Raw genomic sequence first — 14,891 nt, forward strand, 5'->3', positions numbered from 1 at the left:
TACTTTATCTTTATTTAATTCCAGAATTCTTTTGTTTTATATACATTTATAACAATTATCTTATAAAAGTTCAAAAAATTAAAATAAATAATAGCATTTTAATATACAATTACACTATCTATATTTATCATCCACCAAAAAAAAAACTCCACTGTTTTTATACATTCGAAATGATGATGTTAAAAAATCATTTATTTTTAATTATAACTATGGGGTTCTTCCTTCTAGTAGTTAATTGTTCAAACAATATTATAAGTAATAATAATAACAATAAAAAAATAAAAAATACACATCATAATAGTAAAATAATATACGATAATAAAAATAATGTAAATTTTAAATTCAATAAAATATCAAATAATATTAATAAAAATAAGCAACAATATAGCGGCAATCATAATTTAATTAATATAAATAAAAATAACAAAGAAGATTATGACTATTTAAATTATAAATATGATGTTTCTAATAGTGATATTTCAGAAAATAATCTTGATAATCTATATGATAATCTAGATTTAGAATCAGAAGATTATATACAAATAAAAGATAAGCAAAATAGTAATAATTTAAATTATAATAATAATAATAAAAAGTCAAATTTAAAATTTAATAAAAATAATAAATTTAAAATTATTCAGTTTACAGATTTACATTATGGAGAAGGAGAAAATCTATCATGGGGTCCAGAACAGGATATTAACAGTTCACGTGTAATGAATACTATATTAGACAAAGAGAAACAAGTTGATTTAGTAATATTTACTGGCGATTTAATAACTGGGAATAACATTATAGACAATGCCACTTTATATTGGGAAAAGGCTATTGGTGTAGTTAAACAAAGAAATATTCCTTGGGCAATTGCATTTGGTAATCATGATGACTTGGCTTCTGGAACCAATGGTAGTAGAGAAGATTTAATGGCATTCGATATTTCACTCGGCAGTTACTCTCAATTTGGACCTTCTCAAATCCCAGGTGTTTCAAATTATTATTTACAAATATTTGATAAAGATGATAAGTATCCAATTTCAATGGTATGGGTTCTTGATAGTGGTGATGTAGATAATAGATGTGGTCATTCAAGTAGACTACTTAGAGAGCAGAGTAGGGGTCCATCAGATTATCAATGTAATACATATATCACTAAAGAACAAGTTCAATGGTATTCAAACACAACAAAGTATTTGAAGCAATCAAGCTTATTCGATCACATTTTATGGTCGGGTGCCTTCTTTCATATTCCATTACAGGAATATATGCTTTTATGGAACTATGATACTTGTCATGGTTATAATAATGACTCGATTGCCTGCCAACCTAAAAATGAAGGACTACTGGAAGAATTTGTAAATAATGGGGATATAAGTTTTATATCAGTTGGACATAATCATGGAAATGACTTTTGTGGTACTCTTGATTCAGTTAAGATGTGTTATGGTCGACACAGTGGATATGGTGGGTATGGGACATGGGAAAGAGGTGCTAGGGTTATTGAACTGTCCCTTAGTAGTCAATCAGAAACACCAAAAGTTCATTTTAACACCTGGATTACTTTCGAAACAGGCCAACAAGTATTTAATCAATTGCAACATCGTCCTAATTCTACAGGAATCCCACAAACAAAATGCACATAAAAATAAAATACTATCTAAAAATTTTAACAACCATAATAATGATAATTTTAATATTAAATTATGTTGTTATTGATATTTATGAGACTTTTATCACTGTATTGTTACTATATTTTAGATATAAGGCATATTAAAAAATAAAACTATATAAATAATATTTTCATTGGCACATATTATAATTTAATTAAAACGGACAAGGTTTTTAAAAAAAAATTATTTAATTTAAATTTTTTTATTTTTTAATAATTAGCTATTTTTATTTTTTTTATTATTTATTTGATTGATTGATTGATGTTCAATTTTTTTTTATAATTAAACTTGTTAGATCCCATAATTTTTTTTTAAAAAAAAAAAGTAATATCCAAAAATATAAATACAATAACTAATAATTTTCAGAGGATTTTTCTTTCTCCAATATTTTTTGCAGCAAGAAAAATAAAAAATTTCCCACTACCAAGCCCTTTAAAAAGAGATCTGACAAAAAGATATTTGTTATTTTTATTTTGTTTTATTTTTAATATTTATTTATATATCAAAATTTAAAATAGTTTTATAAAATAATAAAAAAATAAAAAAAAAAAAAAAAAAAAATAAATATCTCTTTCTGAAAAAGTGAAAGAAAAATAAAAAATGTAATGGTTGACTTGTGTGAAGGCTTAACCAGTTTTTTTTTATATGAGGTTTTCAGTTAGGCCCCAATAAAAAATTATTATTTTATTTTATTTTATTTTTTTTAAATTTTATTTTATTTTTTTTTCAAAAATTTTATTTTTATAAAAAACTATATAAATTTTTTTTTTCTTTTTTTTTTTTTTTGAATATAAAATATTACAAATATATACATACATACATAAAATGAATAAATTAATTATTGCTATTATCTTTTGTTTAGCTTTATTCTCATCAGCTTTTGCTGATATTTGGAGCAATTGCGGTACTTCAGCTGATTTACTTCAAATTGATACTGTCGATATCACTCCAAACCCACCACAAAAAGGTCAAGATTTAACTGTTTCAGCTTCAGGTTACCTTTCACAAACTGTTCAAGATGGTACTGCTAATATCATCGTTAAATACGGTTTCATCACCCTCTACAAAGGCTCACAAGATATCTGTACACCAAAAGACCCAATTGCATGTCCAATCCAAGCTGGTCAATACAACAAAACCGTTTCAGCCACCATTCCATCAGCTGCCCCATCTGGTAAATACACTGGTTCAGTCACCTTAGTTTCAAACACTGGTGCCCAAATCGCCTGTATTGATGTTAACTTTACTCTTTAAATAAACACCGCCTTTAAAAAATATTAAAAGCATTTTTTTTATGCTTTAAAAAATAAACCGAAATAAATATTTATAAACAAAATTAAAATTCTATTATAAAAAATACCCTTTTTTTTTTATATTTATCTGTAGTTACTTCAGTTATTAAGGGAGCCATTAATTAAATATTAATAATTATTTATTACTTATTACTTATTACTTATTACTCATTATTTATTATTTATTATTTATTATATAGCAATTTCTAAAATAATAAAATAGTTTTTTTTTTTTTTTTTTATACCAAAAAATTAATAAATTTAAAAAAAATTTAATTAAAATAAATTCTTTCTTATTTTAATGAGTTTACAATCCCTCTTGATAAAACAATAAAAACTTTTTTTTTTTTTTTTTTTTTTTTTTTGGAAAATATTTTTATTTAAAAAATTATTATTTTTAGAAATAATTATTTTATTCTTCAAGATTAATAGATTTTGTTTTTTTTTTTTTTTAAATTATATTTGTTCATATTGTTAATTATTATAATTTAATTTCTTTTTTAGTCTATCAAAATTAAATTGTTTAAATTTTACCCCTTTTGAGTTATAAAAAAAGAAATGATAAAAAAAAAAAACACAAATTAATGTATAGAATAATATATATAATTATTTGTTTTTTTTTCTCCCTAACCCCACACACTTATTTATTTTTTTTTAAATTAATTTTTTTTATTTTTTTTTATTATTATCTTTTCATTTTATTAATTTTTTTTTTTTTAATCATAAAATTATTTATTAAAACATAAAAAAAATATTAATTATAATTATTGAATATATAAATTCATAAATACATAAATACATTAATACATAAATAATAAAATGAAGTTATTAATTTTTAGTATATTATTAATCAGTATTCTTGCATATATTACACCAACTTTATCAATTTCACCATCAATGATGGGCAAAAATAATTTTGGTGAAATTTGGACAAGTTGTGGAACTGATAATGATCATTTTAAAATTTCAAGTGTAACTATTAAACCTGATCCACCAGTTAAAAACTCTGCTGTAACTGTATGTATTGAAATATAAATTAAATAAATAAATAAAAAAAAGGTCCTAATTATTACATTTTTATATATAAATTAGATTGTAGCATCAGGCATATTGGATGAAGATATTACCGGTGGTGAAATTCATGTTGTTGTAAAATTCGGATTCATAACATTATTTAAAAAAATAGAAAATATTTGTGACCCATCCATCCCAGTTGGATGCCCAATCAAAGCAGGACCTTATAATCGTACTGTTACTACACCAGTTATTCCACAACAATCTCCAGTAGGTAAATATGATGGGAATATAGTTGTTTATGATTCAAATAATCAAGAGGTAGCCTGTGTTAATGTAGCTTTCACCCTTCATTAATAATATAAAATTTAAATAAATAAATACACACATTATTATACGCGGGATTTTTTTTTTTTATTTTTTAGTTTATTATTTTAAATACCATATATTTTATTTGTATTTAATCTACATTGTTTTAAAACTTGTTCCAATGGAATATTTTTAATTTGGGCAATAGAATTTGCAACTAATGGAATATGGCCGGAATGGGCAATTTTACCACGATAAGGTTCTGGAGTCATGTATGGTCCATCAGTTTCTAAAAGAATACGTTCAATTGGTACAGCTTCAACCGAGTCTCTAATTGATTGTGAATTTTTAAAAGTGATACAACCAGTAAAACCAATACAAAGATTTGGGAAGTACTCCAAAAGAGATTTTGCAAAGTCAGGTGATGAGGTGAAACAATGAATATGAATTCTATGGTCTTTTGGTACAGTTTCTTTAAGGATACGAAGTGTATCTTCTTCAGCTTCACGAGAATGAATAACTAATGGCTTGCCTAATTCGACTGCCTTTTTACATTGACGTGCGAATGCTGTTTGTTGTTCTTCTACAGTTGATTTATTATAGAAATAATCTAAACCCATTTCACCCCATGCCAATACTTTTGGATTGCTCATTCTTTCAACCAACTTACTTTCTACTTGGTCGGTATATTCGTTTGCATTGTGTGGATGCACACCGTAAGCTGCATATATAGTATCGAATTTACTAATTAAGAAATCGGTATATTCTATCGATACTGGATCACAGCAAACTTGAATTAATGCTTCAAATTGTTTTGGGAAATGTTCTTGTTTAAATGAATCAAAGTCTTCTAATGTTTTATTTGATCTAATTAAAAATTGGTCCTATTTATAAAAATAAAAAAATAAAAAAATAAAAAAATAAAAAAATAAAAACTTTATTAGTATTTATTTATTTTAATACTAATAGTCACAATAAAAGAATACTTACAACATGTACATGGGAATCAATATATTTGGCATCATCTGGCATTACTACGGTTTTTGGGGTTTGTAATTTTGGTTTACTGGGATCTATTGGTTTAGATTTAGATTTTGGTGAAGGGTCACAACATCCATTATTGTTATTCTTTTTGTTATTGTTGTTGTTTTTATTACCATTATTATTATTATTACCACTATTGGTGTTGCTATTGCTTGTACTCATTTTTCTGGTAAAGTTATTGTAATCGGTGGAAATAATGTTATTATTATAATTATTATTAAAATAAAATGAAGCTTTAGTATTACTATTTTTACTATTTTTACAATAAAATTTTAAAATATAATTATAATTATTGAATTTTATATTTTGATTTAAAAGTATATTTTTAATCATTAAATTTATAATTAATTTAATAATAAATATATAAAAGAAAATTAATAGAAATGAACACTCGTTGTTTATTTTTTTTTTTTTAAATTTTTATTATTTTTTTATTAATTTTTTTTTAAATTTTTTTCAAAATTTTTTTTTTTTTTCATTAATATTTTTAACATTTAGATTTTTTTTATAGAAAAAAAGAATTAAACTATAAAAGTTTATTTTTTCTTTATATATAAATAAAAATGGAAGAAGGTAAAAATAAAGATTAAATTTAGAATGTTTTAAGAAAAAAAAAAAAAAAAGAAAAAAAAAAAAAACAAATTAAAAGAAAAAATAAAAATAAAAATAAAAATAGAAATTTACAAAACACAATCTTAATCTTTCAAATAGATTTCATAGTTTTGTTTTTTCAATTTTAATTACAATATTTTATATTATATTTTGTTTAATATTTAAGATCAAATTTAAAAAATGAAAAATTATTAACATTACGGTTTTTTTTTTTTTTGAATATAGTTCCACAAAAAATCAATTTTTCAGAAGAAGAATTAAAAACATTAAAATATTGGGATGATATCAAAGCATTCGAAACATCAGTTAAATTAAGTGAAGGTAGACCAGAATATTCATTTTATGATGGTCCACCATTTGCCACTGGTTTACCACATTACGGTCATTTATTAACAGGTACAATCAAAGATACAATTACAAGATATGCACATCAAACTGGTCACCATGTTGAAAGACGTTTTGGTTGGGATTGTCATGGTTTACCAATCGAATTCGAAATCGATAAACTTTTAGGTGTTAAAACCAAAGAAGATGTTTTAAAGATGGGTATCCCAGCTTATAATGCCCATTGTCGTTCAATTGTTATGAAATATTCAACTGAATGGGAAGTCGTTGTAAACCGTATTGGTCGTTGGATTGATATGAAGAACAATTATAAAACTATGGATCCCAATTTTATGGAATCTGTTTGGTGGGTTTTCAAAGAACTCTTCAAGAAAGATCTCGTTTATCAAGGTTTCAAGGTTATGCCATACTCTATTGGTTGTACTACTCCATTATCAAATTTTGAAGCTTCAAGTAACTACAAAGATGTTTCAGATCCAGCTTGTGTTGTTTCTTTCCCAATGGTTGATGATGAAAAAGTTTCATTTTTAGCTTGGACCACTACTCCATGGACTTTACCATCCAATTTAGCTCTTACAGTCAACCCAAAGATGGAATACGTCAAAATCAATGATACCAAACGTAACGCTCAATTCATTTTAGGTAAAAATCGTACTTCAATTCTCTACAAGAGCGATAAAGAATTTACTGTTTTAGAAAGCTACACTGGTAAGGATTTAATTGGTAAGAAATATGTCCCAATTTTCCCATACTTTGCCTCAGACGCCGAAAAGGGTGGCTTTGTTGTTATTGGTGCCGATTTCGTTACAGATGACAGTGGTACTGGTATTGTTCATACTGCTCCAGCTTTTGGTGAAGACGATTTCCACGCTTGTTTATCAAATGGTATCATTAAAAGAGATGAATTCAGACGTCCAATTTTAAATTCAGTTGATGCCAATGGTTGTTTCACCTCCGATATCACTGATTTTGTTGGTATGATGGTCAAAGATGCAGAAACTACCAAACAACTTTCAATCTACATCAAAGGTAAAAACCGTATGGTTAATAGTGCAAACATTGTTCACTCTTATCCATATTGTTGGAGATCCGATACTCCATTAATTTATAAAGCTGTTGGCAGTTGGTTTGTTCGTGTTGAATCAATCCGTGATAAACTTTTAGCAAACAATCAAAAGACATATTGGGTTCCAGATTTTGTTAAAGAAAAGAGATTTGCCAATTGGTTAAGCAATGCTACTGATTGGGCTGTTTCAAGAAACCGTTATTGGGGTACTCCAATCCCATTATGGGTTAGTGAAGATGGTCAAGAAGTTGTAGCAATTGGTTCAATTGAAGAACTTTTCGAACTTTCCGGTGTACGTGTAACTGATCTCCATCGTGAATCAATCGATCACATTACCATTCCATCAAAACAAGGTAAAGGTACTCTCCGTCGTATTGAAGATGTATTTGATTGTTGGTTTGAATCTGGTTCTATGCCATATGCTCAACAACATTATCCATTCGAAAATAAAGATAAATTCGAAAAGATTTTCCCAGCCCACTTCATTGCCGAAGGTCTTGATCAAACTAGAGGTTGGTTCTATACCCTCTTAGTTTTATCAACTGCTCTCTTTGATAAACCACCATTCCAAAATCTTATTGTAAATGGTTTAGTTTTAGCAAGTGATGGTAAAAAGATGTCCAAACGTTTAAAGAATTATCCAGATCCAATGGAAGTCGTTTCTAAATATGGTGCTGATTCTCTTCGTCTTTACCTTATCAATTCACCAGTCGTCAAAGCTGAACCATTAAAATTCCAAGAGAAAGGTGTTCAAGATATGATCAAGGATGTTTTCTTACCATGGTTTAATGCTTACCGTTTCTTTGTTCAAAATGCTCTTCGTTTCGAAAAATCCCAAAACACTAAATTCGTTCCAGATATTAATGTTGCCCTTAAATCAGAAAACGTTATGGATAAATGGGTTTTAGCTAGTTGCCAATCTTTAATTAAATTTGTTCGTGTTGAAATGGCTGCCTATCGTCTTTACACTGTCGTTCCAAAACTTGTTCGTTTCATCGAAGATTTAACCAACTGGTATGTTCGTTTAAATCGTAAGAGATTCAAGGGTTCAAACGGTGATGCTGATTGTTTATCCTCACTCAATATTCTCTATGAAGTTTTAATGACTGTTACCATTGCCATGGGTCCATTCACTCCATTCTTTACTGAATTCATCTACCAAAACCTCAAGAAAGTTCTTCCAAAGGAAAAACAAATGGATTCTGTTCATTATGTCCTCTTCCCAGAACCAATTGAAGCTGCTTTCAATACTAGAATCGAAGAAGCTGTTTCACGTATGCAAACTGTCATTGAATTAGGTCGTGCTGCTAGAGATCGTAGAACCAAACCAATCAAACATCCACTTAAAGATTTTATGGTTATCACCGAAAATAAACAATATCTTGACGATCTTGAATCACTCAAATCATACATCCTTGAAGAACTTAACATTCAAAATGTTGTTTTAACCAGTGATGAAGGTTCATTTGTCGTTGTTACTGCTGAAGCTGATAACAAACGTTTAGGTGCTCGTTTAAAGACTGATTTCAAGAAAGTATCACCACAAATCTCCAAATTAACCAATGAACAACTCCGTGCTTTCCAAAAGACTGGTGAAATTACAATTGAAGGTCACGTACTCACCACTGAAGATTTAAAGATCATTCGTAAATATTCAGGTGATACCACTAACAATGAACCATCAGGTAACGATGAAATTTTAACAGTTTTAGAACTCACCGTTGACAAAGAACTTTTCGAAAGAGGTTTAGCTCGTGAAGTTATCAATCGTGTTCAAAGACTTAGAAAGAAGAGTGGTCTCAACTTTGATGATAACATCCAAATGTTCTACTCTACCAAAGATCAAGAATTAAAACAAGCTGTCGAAAATAATCAAGCTTTTATCAAAGAAATCATTTTATTCCCAGTCCAATTCTCCGAGACAGTCCCATCAGGTTCATTTGCTTCCGAAAAAGTTTCAATTGTTAACGATAACGATGCTGAAATTTATTTAACTCATTAAATTAATCACAATCCCTCAGAATTTAAATAATATAATATAATAAACACTTTTTTTTAAAAAATAATATAAATATTTTATTTTATAAAAAAAAAAAATTAAAATAAGTTTTTTATACAATAAAGAAATAAAAAAATATAATTTATATTTTTTTAAATATATTTTATTTATTAAACTTCGTTATTTGTTGCTGCAGCAGTTAAAGTTGTTGTTGAAGATTCTAAATTTCTATTTTGAGATTCATTTAAAGGGTTCATTTCGATGCTATTTGAGCTTTCGGAGCTTGAAATAGATTTTTTGGCTGTTATAGAAACTCCTCTTGATTTTCTAAAAGACTTTCTATTATTATTATTATTATTATTATTATTATTATTATTATTAGAACCTGAGGAATCAGAGGTTGTATTTGTGTTTGAATTTGGAGCTGATGGTATTTGACCTCCCCATTTGATACCAAAGAGATTTAAAAATCTCTTTAATCTTGATGATTCCCTATAAATTTGGAGCACTAAAGGATCAATAGTAAAGAAGAACAATAAAACACCAATAATAGCCATAGTGAAGAAATTTAAGTATCTTAAACCATAACCTTTAAATTGAATATGTCCACATGTATCTCCACCACCTTGCATAATACACATAACCCAAACCGCAATTGCTTCGATATATTCCTCATCATTATAAGTTGTATATAATGGATAGAAAGAGGTGAATACTACACAGAATAAAATTAAAAATAAAAATACAATGGATCTTAACTAAATATAAAAATTAAATAAAAAAAAAGTTAAAATAATTTTTAAATCTGGATTTTTTAAAAGTTTAATACTTACATTTAAAAGTAAGATTCTTCTGTCATTCAAAGATTTGAATAATATTGTCATTTTAAATAATCTGTATGTTGAAAATGAAATGAAAATTACCATTAAAAGAGTTGAAAAATAAGCCGGAGCATAAAAACAAAAATATTGATAAAACATTTTTGTACCAGACCCAATCCAGCAACCACTTGAAACAACTGAAGATGAAAATTGCTTCATTGGTAGTAATGACATAAAAATAATAAATATCCACATTCCTATTGATGTATGAATAAAATATTTGTTTTTTTCTAAAATTTATTATATTAAAATGTTAATAGTTGAATTTAATAAATTAGTTATAACTATATTACCTACTCATATTCATAGTTAAAAAGAAATCGAAACTATATAGTGTTAAAAACATAATTGTACCTAAACCCCCAACATTAAAAAAGAAACCCATTAATTGGCATGTACTGTCCGTATGATCTTTATATCTTCCAGGATCGTCAGTGCATCTCCAATCTGTTCTATGTGTTTTGTAGTAAAGATTGGCTTCTTGAATAGCATAGCTTGCACATAATGATAAATTTGTGATACAAATATAAACAATAATAAGCCATCTATGATTTGTTTTGTTTGGTAAAACACCAAAAGTTATGAGTAAAAATACACTCATAAATGCAGAAAAACTAAAGCAAATAACTTCTGTTAAAAACTTATTATTTTGTTGCTTATCGGTGTAAACTTGAACGGGGCATGGTAACACACAATTTTGATATACAGGATAGGTGTTTGAGTTTTCAATAGTTGCATATGGGAGCTGGATTAAAGGATGTGGACATTCAAAGGCAATGGTTTTTGCTTCCCCGTTTACACATTGAACTGATTCGTTATTTGTTCCACCAAATTCTGTAAGATTATAATATGTGGATGTTTCAGGGAATTGTGGTAGATTTAACTCTTGATCATTTAAATCGCATGAGAACCCACTTGGATATGCTATTTCTATTACAGCTGGTGGACACGAGGCCAATACATTCCCACATACACTATGGCAGGGTCTCGATGGAACTGGAATACTAACTGATTGTATTTCATTACATTTTTGATATGTCTAAAATATAAAAAAAATAAAAATTAATTTTCATAATTTTTTTGCATAATTCTAATTAATCTTACCGATAAACAAAATATGAGAGTTGCATTTGCTTTACATTGATTTAAAACTGAAGGAATTTGTCCTAATTGACCAAATGCAAGTGTAGCTGTTATATTTAATATTGCTTGGTTATATGTTGCATTAACATATATAGCATCATAGTTTAAATATGGGGCACATGGTGAAGAGGGATCAATAGGTTCGCAGGTAGCATTATCAATTAATGCATCAATAAAAATAATTTGTGGTAATAATACACAAAAAATAAAAATAAAAAAATTTAATTTCATTTTTATTTTTGGAGGGGAAAATCATATAAATAAAAAAATTGATTTTAAAGTATAACTTTTTTAAAGCATATATTTCTTTGATAAATAATTAATACGAAAGTTTACAATCATTTAAAAAAAATTTAAAAATAAAAAAATTATTATTAAATTAATTCAAAAAAAAAAATATAAATTTTTTTTTATCACCTTATTCATTTGCACAATCTAATTTTTTTCCGCATGATTCATCCGCCAATCTCCAACTAATTTTTACAAAAATAAAAAAAAAATAAAATTTTTTTTTGGAATCCTCGCAACTCACTAATCAAAATATCTTAATTATTTTTTTTCCTGCAAGTGAATAATTTATTAATTTATTATTAGAAATTCATCTTAACACTATTAGAAAAATAAAAAATCGCATCTTTTTTATTTGGGAAAGATTCGTGATCACCCATAAAAATCTATTTATATATTTTTTATAAAACATTTATTTTTTTAAGTTATCAAAAAAACAAATAAAAAATTTTTTATTTTATTATTTAATAAAAAATGAATAAAATATGTACTAAAAAAAATTATTAATATTAAAAAAAAGAAAAATAATTTTAGAAGGTAAAAAAATATATACAATTTTATTTATTAATTAAATTTAAACAATCATAGATTGAATCCACAATTGATAAAGGATTTTCTAATGGGATAAAATGATTAGAGTTAGTTGCAAAGTTTTGTTTTGAATTGCTGGAATAGTTTGTAATATTTGATTGCATTTGAACCCAATCAGGAGTGCCATTATCAATGGCAGTTAAAACAACTAGTGGGGTATTACCCAAATATTGAGTATCTGAATATTGATTTGAATGATTTATAATAATTGAATTTTGTTGTGAAATAGTATCCATTATAATGGATAATTCATTTGCAGATGCATCTATATTTGAATAAGTTAAATAAATTGAATCAGTTGAGCTCTTTAGTGTTCTATTTAAAACTACAGTTGAGTTTTGTTTTTTATTTTCAAAATAACCACTTTCTAGAGGATAGAATGGAGTTAAAAATCTAGTTATACCTGTTGGTAATAGGTATTTTAATACTGTGAAGCTCTGAAAAGAAACAAATTTATTAATTAGTATTAAAATAATTTGAATAAAAAAACAAAAAAAAATTTTATACTTACAGTAATACCTTGGCTAATACCTGATATTAAATATGTATCACTTAAATCTTCTATGACCATAGAATCTACTAAAACCAAACCTTGAACAAGATCTGGATGTTGATATGCGAATAGCTGTGTTAATGTGCCACCATAACTCCAACCTACTAATAATAAATTATGGTTGATACCAATTTGACTTAGGTATTGCTTTAAATCGTTTACAGCAGTCACACCATCAACTCCTCTATTAACTTTAAGGTCACTCCAGCCATATCCATATCTATCATAAATGCAAAACTGTTTAATTGTGTTTTGATGTTGTGATAAAGCACTTGATTTTAATAAACTAACTACATTTCCCCAAACAGTTGAGTAAAATGGAGTGCCGGCTTCAAAGAGTATTGTTATGTTTCCATTAAAGTTACCATTGCTATTATCGTTGAAGCATCTTATATGAAGTGATGTGCCATTAATAGTTGGGAAATAGCTTGTACCACCAAAGTGTGATGAATATGTTAAATTTGGGTCACTTGTTATTCTTCTATTATATATTATTGTTGAAACGTCAACTAAAGAAATTATTCCTAACAAAAATAAAAATATTTTTTTAATTCTATGACCACCATTACTTTTTTTACTCTTTGCATGATAATAAATAAATAATGATAATATAATAAAAAAATATGAAATAGTTGGTAAATTTAAATATATTTGATTTTTCATTTTATATATATACACATATATATATAAATATATTATATATATATTATATTATAATACTATACTATGTATTTATGATTGTTTATATGTGGGTATTATTATTACATAATAATAATAATTTAAAAAAATATTTTAAAAAAAAAATAAAAAATTTTAAAATTTAAAATTTTATTTTAATTTTTTTTTTGAAAAAATAAAAAAAGATAAAAAAGTCCACATTTTAATTATTCAATTTATAAGTAATAATATTTTAGAAATTTCAATAGATATTTTATTTTTTTTATAATTTATAATTTATAAGTTATATATTTTCCTTTTTTCTCAATTTACTTATACAGTTAAATTTTTTTATTTATTTCTAAAATATTGGTATTGTTTTAATTTGTGTAGTTTAATTTAAAGATTTAATAACTAACTGTAAATTGTAAAATGAATTAGTTTAATTAACCTTAAATTAATAGATAGTTAACAGTTTTTTTTAGGATTAACAGTTTTAATTTGTATTCTTAAAATAAAATTTTTTTTAAATTTTATTTTATTTTTTTTTTTTAATTAAAATTTTATATATTTAAACAGATAAAAAATTTAATAATAATCATTTCTCCTTTATCATTTATTGTTTATTAATAAAGGTAAGTTTATTAATTAATTTATATAACTTTGTTATAGTGGTATTAATTTTTTTTTATTTTTTTTTAAATTTAGAAAAAGATGAATGTAAAAAAATTACTTTTATCAATTTTAATTTTTTATTTGGTGACAATTAATATTGGGGTAGAGTCATTAAAATGTGGAAAAGGGGCACAGAATCCAAACGGGCAACAAAACAATTTGGAGTTTTATGTAAATGGTATTAGAAAAGCACAATACAAAGGACTTGCTTGTAGATTTATGAATAATGGTGTATTACAAATTACCGCTGGATCAACATTTAATGTAAATGACAATTCAATGCTTGGAAAGTGGGTAGATGGAGAAGTTAGATATTTAAATACTAATAAGAAAGACCCTAAAGCTCGTTTCTTTTTTACAAAGAATAAGAAAACAGTATGGATCAAAGAACGTGAAGATAAACCAACACCAAAACCAGCAACCAAGTTTGAATGCCCTCCAGAATCCAAAGGTAAAAAACCACAAGAAGTTGATATTCTAGTATTATCATATGGCTATGGTGGTGCTGTAGCAGAATATCAGGGATTGGCATGTTTGGCTAATGATCAAACTACCGGTGATGAATATTGGGTATTCAAAGATACAATGACAGTCTATGGCCCTGATTATAAAGATCGTTGGTTCAATGGAGATGTCTGGTATAATCATATAAAGCCAACCAAAAAAATTGAAGGTATTCAGCTTTTTGTTTCAAATGATAAAAAAACATTAAAAAAAAGATAATAAAAAACAATTTTTATTTACATTATTTTTAA

The 14,891-nt window shown here is 25.9% G+C and overlaps 8 protein-coding genes across 8 annotated transcripts; 5 read left to right on the forward strand and 3 right to left on the reverse strand.

The window, feature by feature from the left end:
• Positions 1 to 209: 209 nt before the first annotated feature.
• DICPUDRAFT_37528 (uncharacterized protein) lies at positions 210 to 1,640 on the forward strand (the record flags this gene model as incomplete). Its single annotated transcript, XM_003290484.1, has 1 exon — positions 210 to 1,640. The coding sequence occupies one exon, from the start codon at positions 210 to 212 to the stop codon at positions 1,638 to 1,640; it is 1,431 nt and encodes a 476-aa protein (XP_003290532.1).
• Positions 1,641 to 2,492: 852 nt separating this feature from the next.
• DICPUDRAFT_37512 (uncharacterized protein) lies at positions 2,493 to 2,921 on the forward strand (the record flags this gene model as incomplete). Its single annotated transcript, XM_003290485.1, has 1 exon — positions 2,493 to 2,921. The coding sequence occupies one exon, from the start codon at positions 2,493 to 2,495 to the stop codon at positions 2,919 to 2,921; it is 429 nt and encodes a 142-aa protein (XP_003290533.1).
• An 857-nt stretch (positions 2,922 to 3,778) lies between these two features.
• DICPUDRAFT_98719 (uncharacterized protein) lies at positions 3,779 to 4,369 on the forward strand (the record flags this gene model as incomplete). Its single annotated transcript, XM_003290486.1, has 2 exons — positions 3,779 to 3,976; positions 4,052 to 4,369. 2 exons carry the CDS (start codon positions 3,779 to 3,781, stop codon positions 4,328 to 4,330), a joined length of 477 nt encoding a protein of 158 aa, XP_003290534.1. The 3' UTR covers positions 4,331 to 4,369.
• Positions 4,370 to 4,407: 38 nt separating this feature from the next.
• On the reverse strand, positions 4,408 to 5,488 carry DICPUDRAFT_155056 (uncharacterized protein; the record flags this gene model as incomplete). The annotated part of the gene is made up of 2 exons (XM_003290496.1): positions 4,408 to 5,166; positions 5,273 to 5,488. The coding sequence occupies 2 exons, from the start codon at positions 5,486 to 5,488 to the stop codon at positions 4,408 to 4,410; spliced, it is 975 nt and encodes a 324-aa protein (XP_003290544.1).
• Positions 5,489 to 5,836: 348 nt separating this feature from the next.
• Positions 5,837 to 9,453, forward strand: DICPUDRAFT_49251 (isoleucyl-tRNA synthetase). The gene is made up of 2 exons (XM_003290487.1): positions 5,837 to 5,899; positions 6,164 to 9,453. Exons 1-2 carry the CDS (start codon positions 5,890 to 5,892, stop codon positions 9,349 to 9,351), a joined length of 3,198 nt encoding a protein of 1,065 aa, XP_003290535.1. The 5' UTR covers positions 5,837 to 5,889; the 3' UTR covers positions 9,352 to 9,453.
• A 65-nt stretch (positions 9,454 to 9,518) lies between these two features.
• Positions 9,519 to 11,603, reverse strand: DICPUDRAFT_155058 (uncharacterized protein; the record flags this gene model as incomplete). Its single annotated transcript, XM_003290497.1, has 4 exons — positions 9,519 to 10,106; positions 10,182 to 10,426; positions 10,527 to 11,268; positions 11,334 to 11,603. 4 exons carry the CDS (start codon positions 11,601 to 11,603, stop codon positions 9,519 to 9,521), a joined length of 1,845 nt encoding a protein of 614 aa, XP_003290545.1.
• Positions 11,604 to 12,217: 614 nt separating this feature from the next.
• DICPUDRAFT_155059 (uncharacterized protein) lies at positions 12,218 to 13,467 on the reverse strand (the record flags this gene model as incomplete). Its single annotated transcript, XM_003290498.1, has 2 exons — positions 12,218 to 12,688; positions 12,763 to 13,467. The coding sequence occupies 2 exons, from the start codon at positions 13,465 to 13,467 to the stop codon at positions 12,218 to 12,220; spliced, it is 1,176 nt and encodes a 391-aa protein (XP_003290546.1).
• Positions 13,468 to 14,179: 712 nt separating this feature from the next.
• Positions 14,180 to 14,883, forward strand: DICPUDRAFT_92505 (uncharacterized protein). Its single transcript, XM_003290488.1, has one exon. The coding sequence runs from the start codon at positions 14,356 to 14,358 to the stop codon at positions 14,857 to 14,859; it is 504 nt and encodes a 167-aa protein (XP_003290536.1). The 5' UTR covers positions 14,180 to 14,355; the 3' UTR covers positions 14,860 to 14,883.
• The last annotated feature ends 8 nt before the right edge of the window (positions 14,884 to 14,891 follow it).

Source organism: Dictyostelium purpureum (genome assembly GCF_000190715.1).
Source record: "Dictyostelium purpureum unplaced genomic scaffold DICPUscaffold_227, whole genome shotgun sequence".
In the NCBI taxonomy this organism is placed as follows: Eukaryota; Evosea; class Eumycetozoa; order Dictyosteliales; family Dictyosteliaceae; genus Dictyostelium; species Dictyostelium purpureum.

Bases quoted from the DNA above. Each gene is read 5' to 3' on its own strand.
- DICPUDRAFT_92505 (XM_003290488.1), top strand. From the start codon at position 14,356: ATGAATAATGGTGTATTACAAATTACCGCTGGATCAACATTTAATGTA.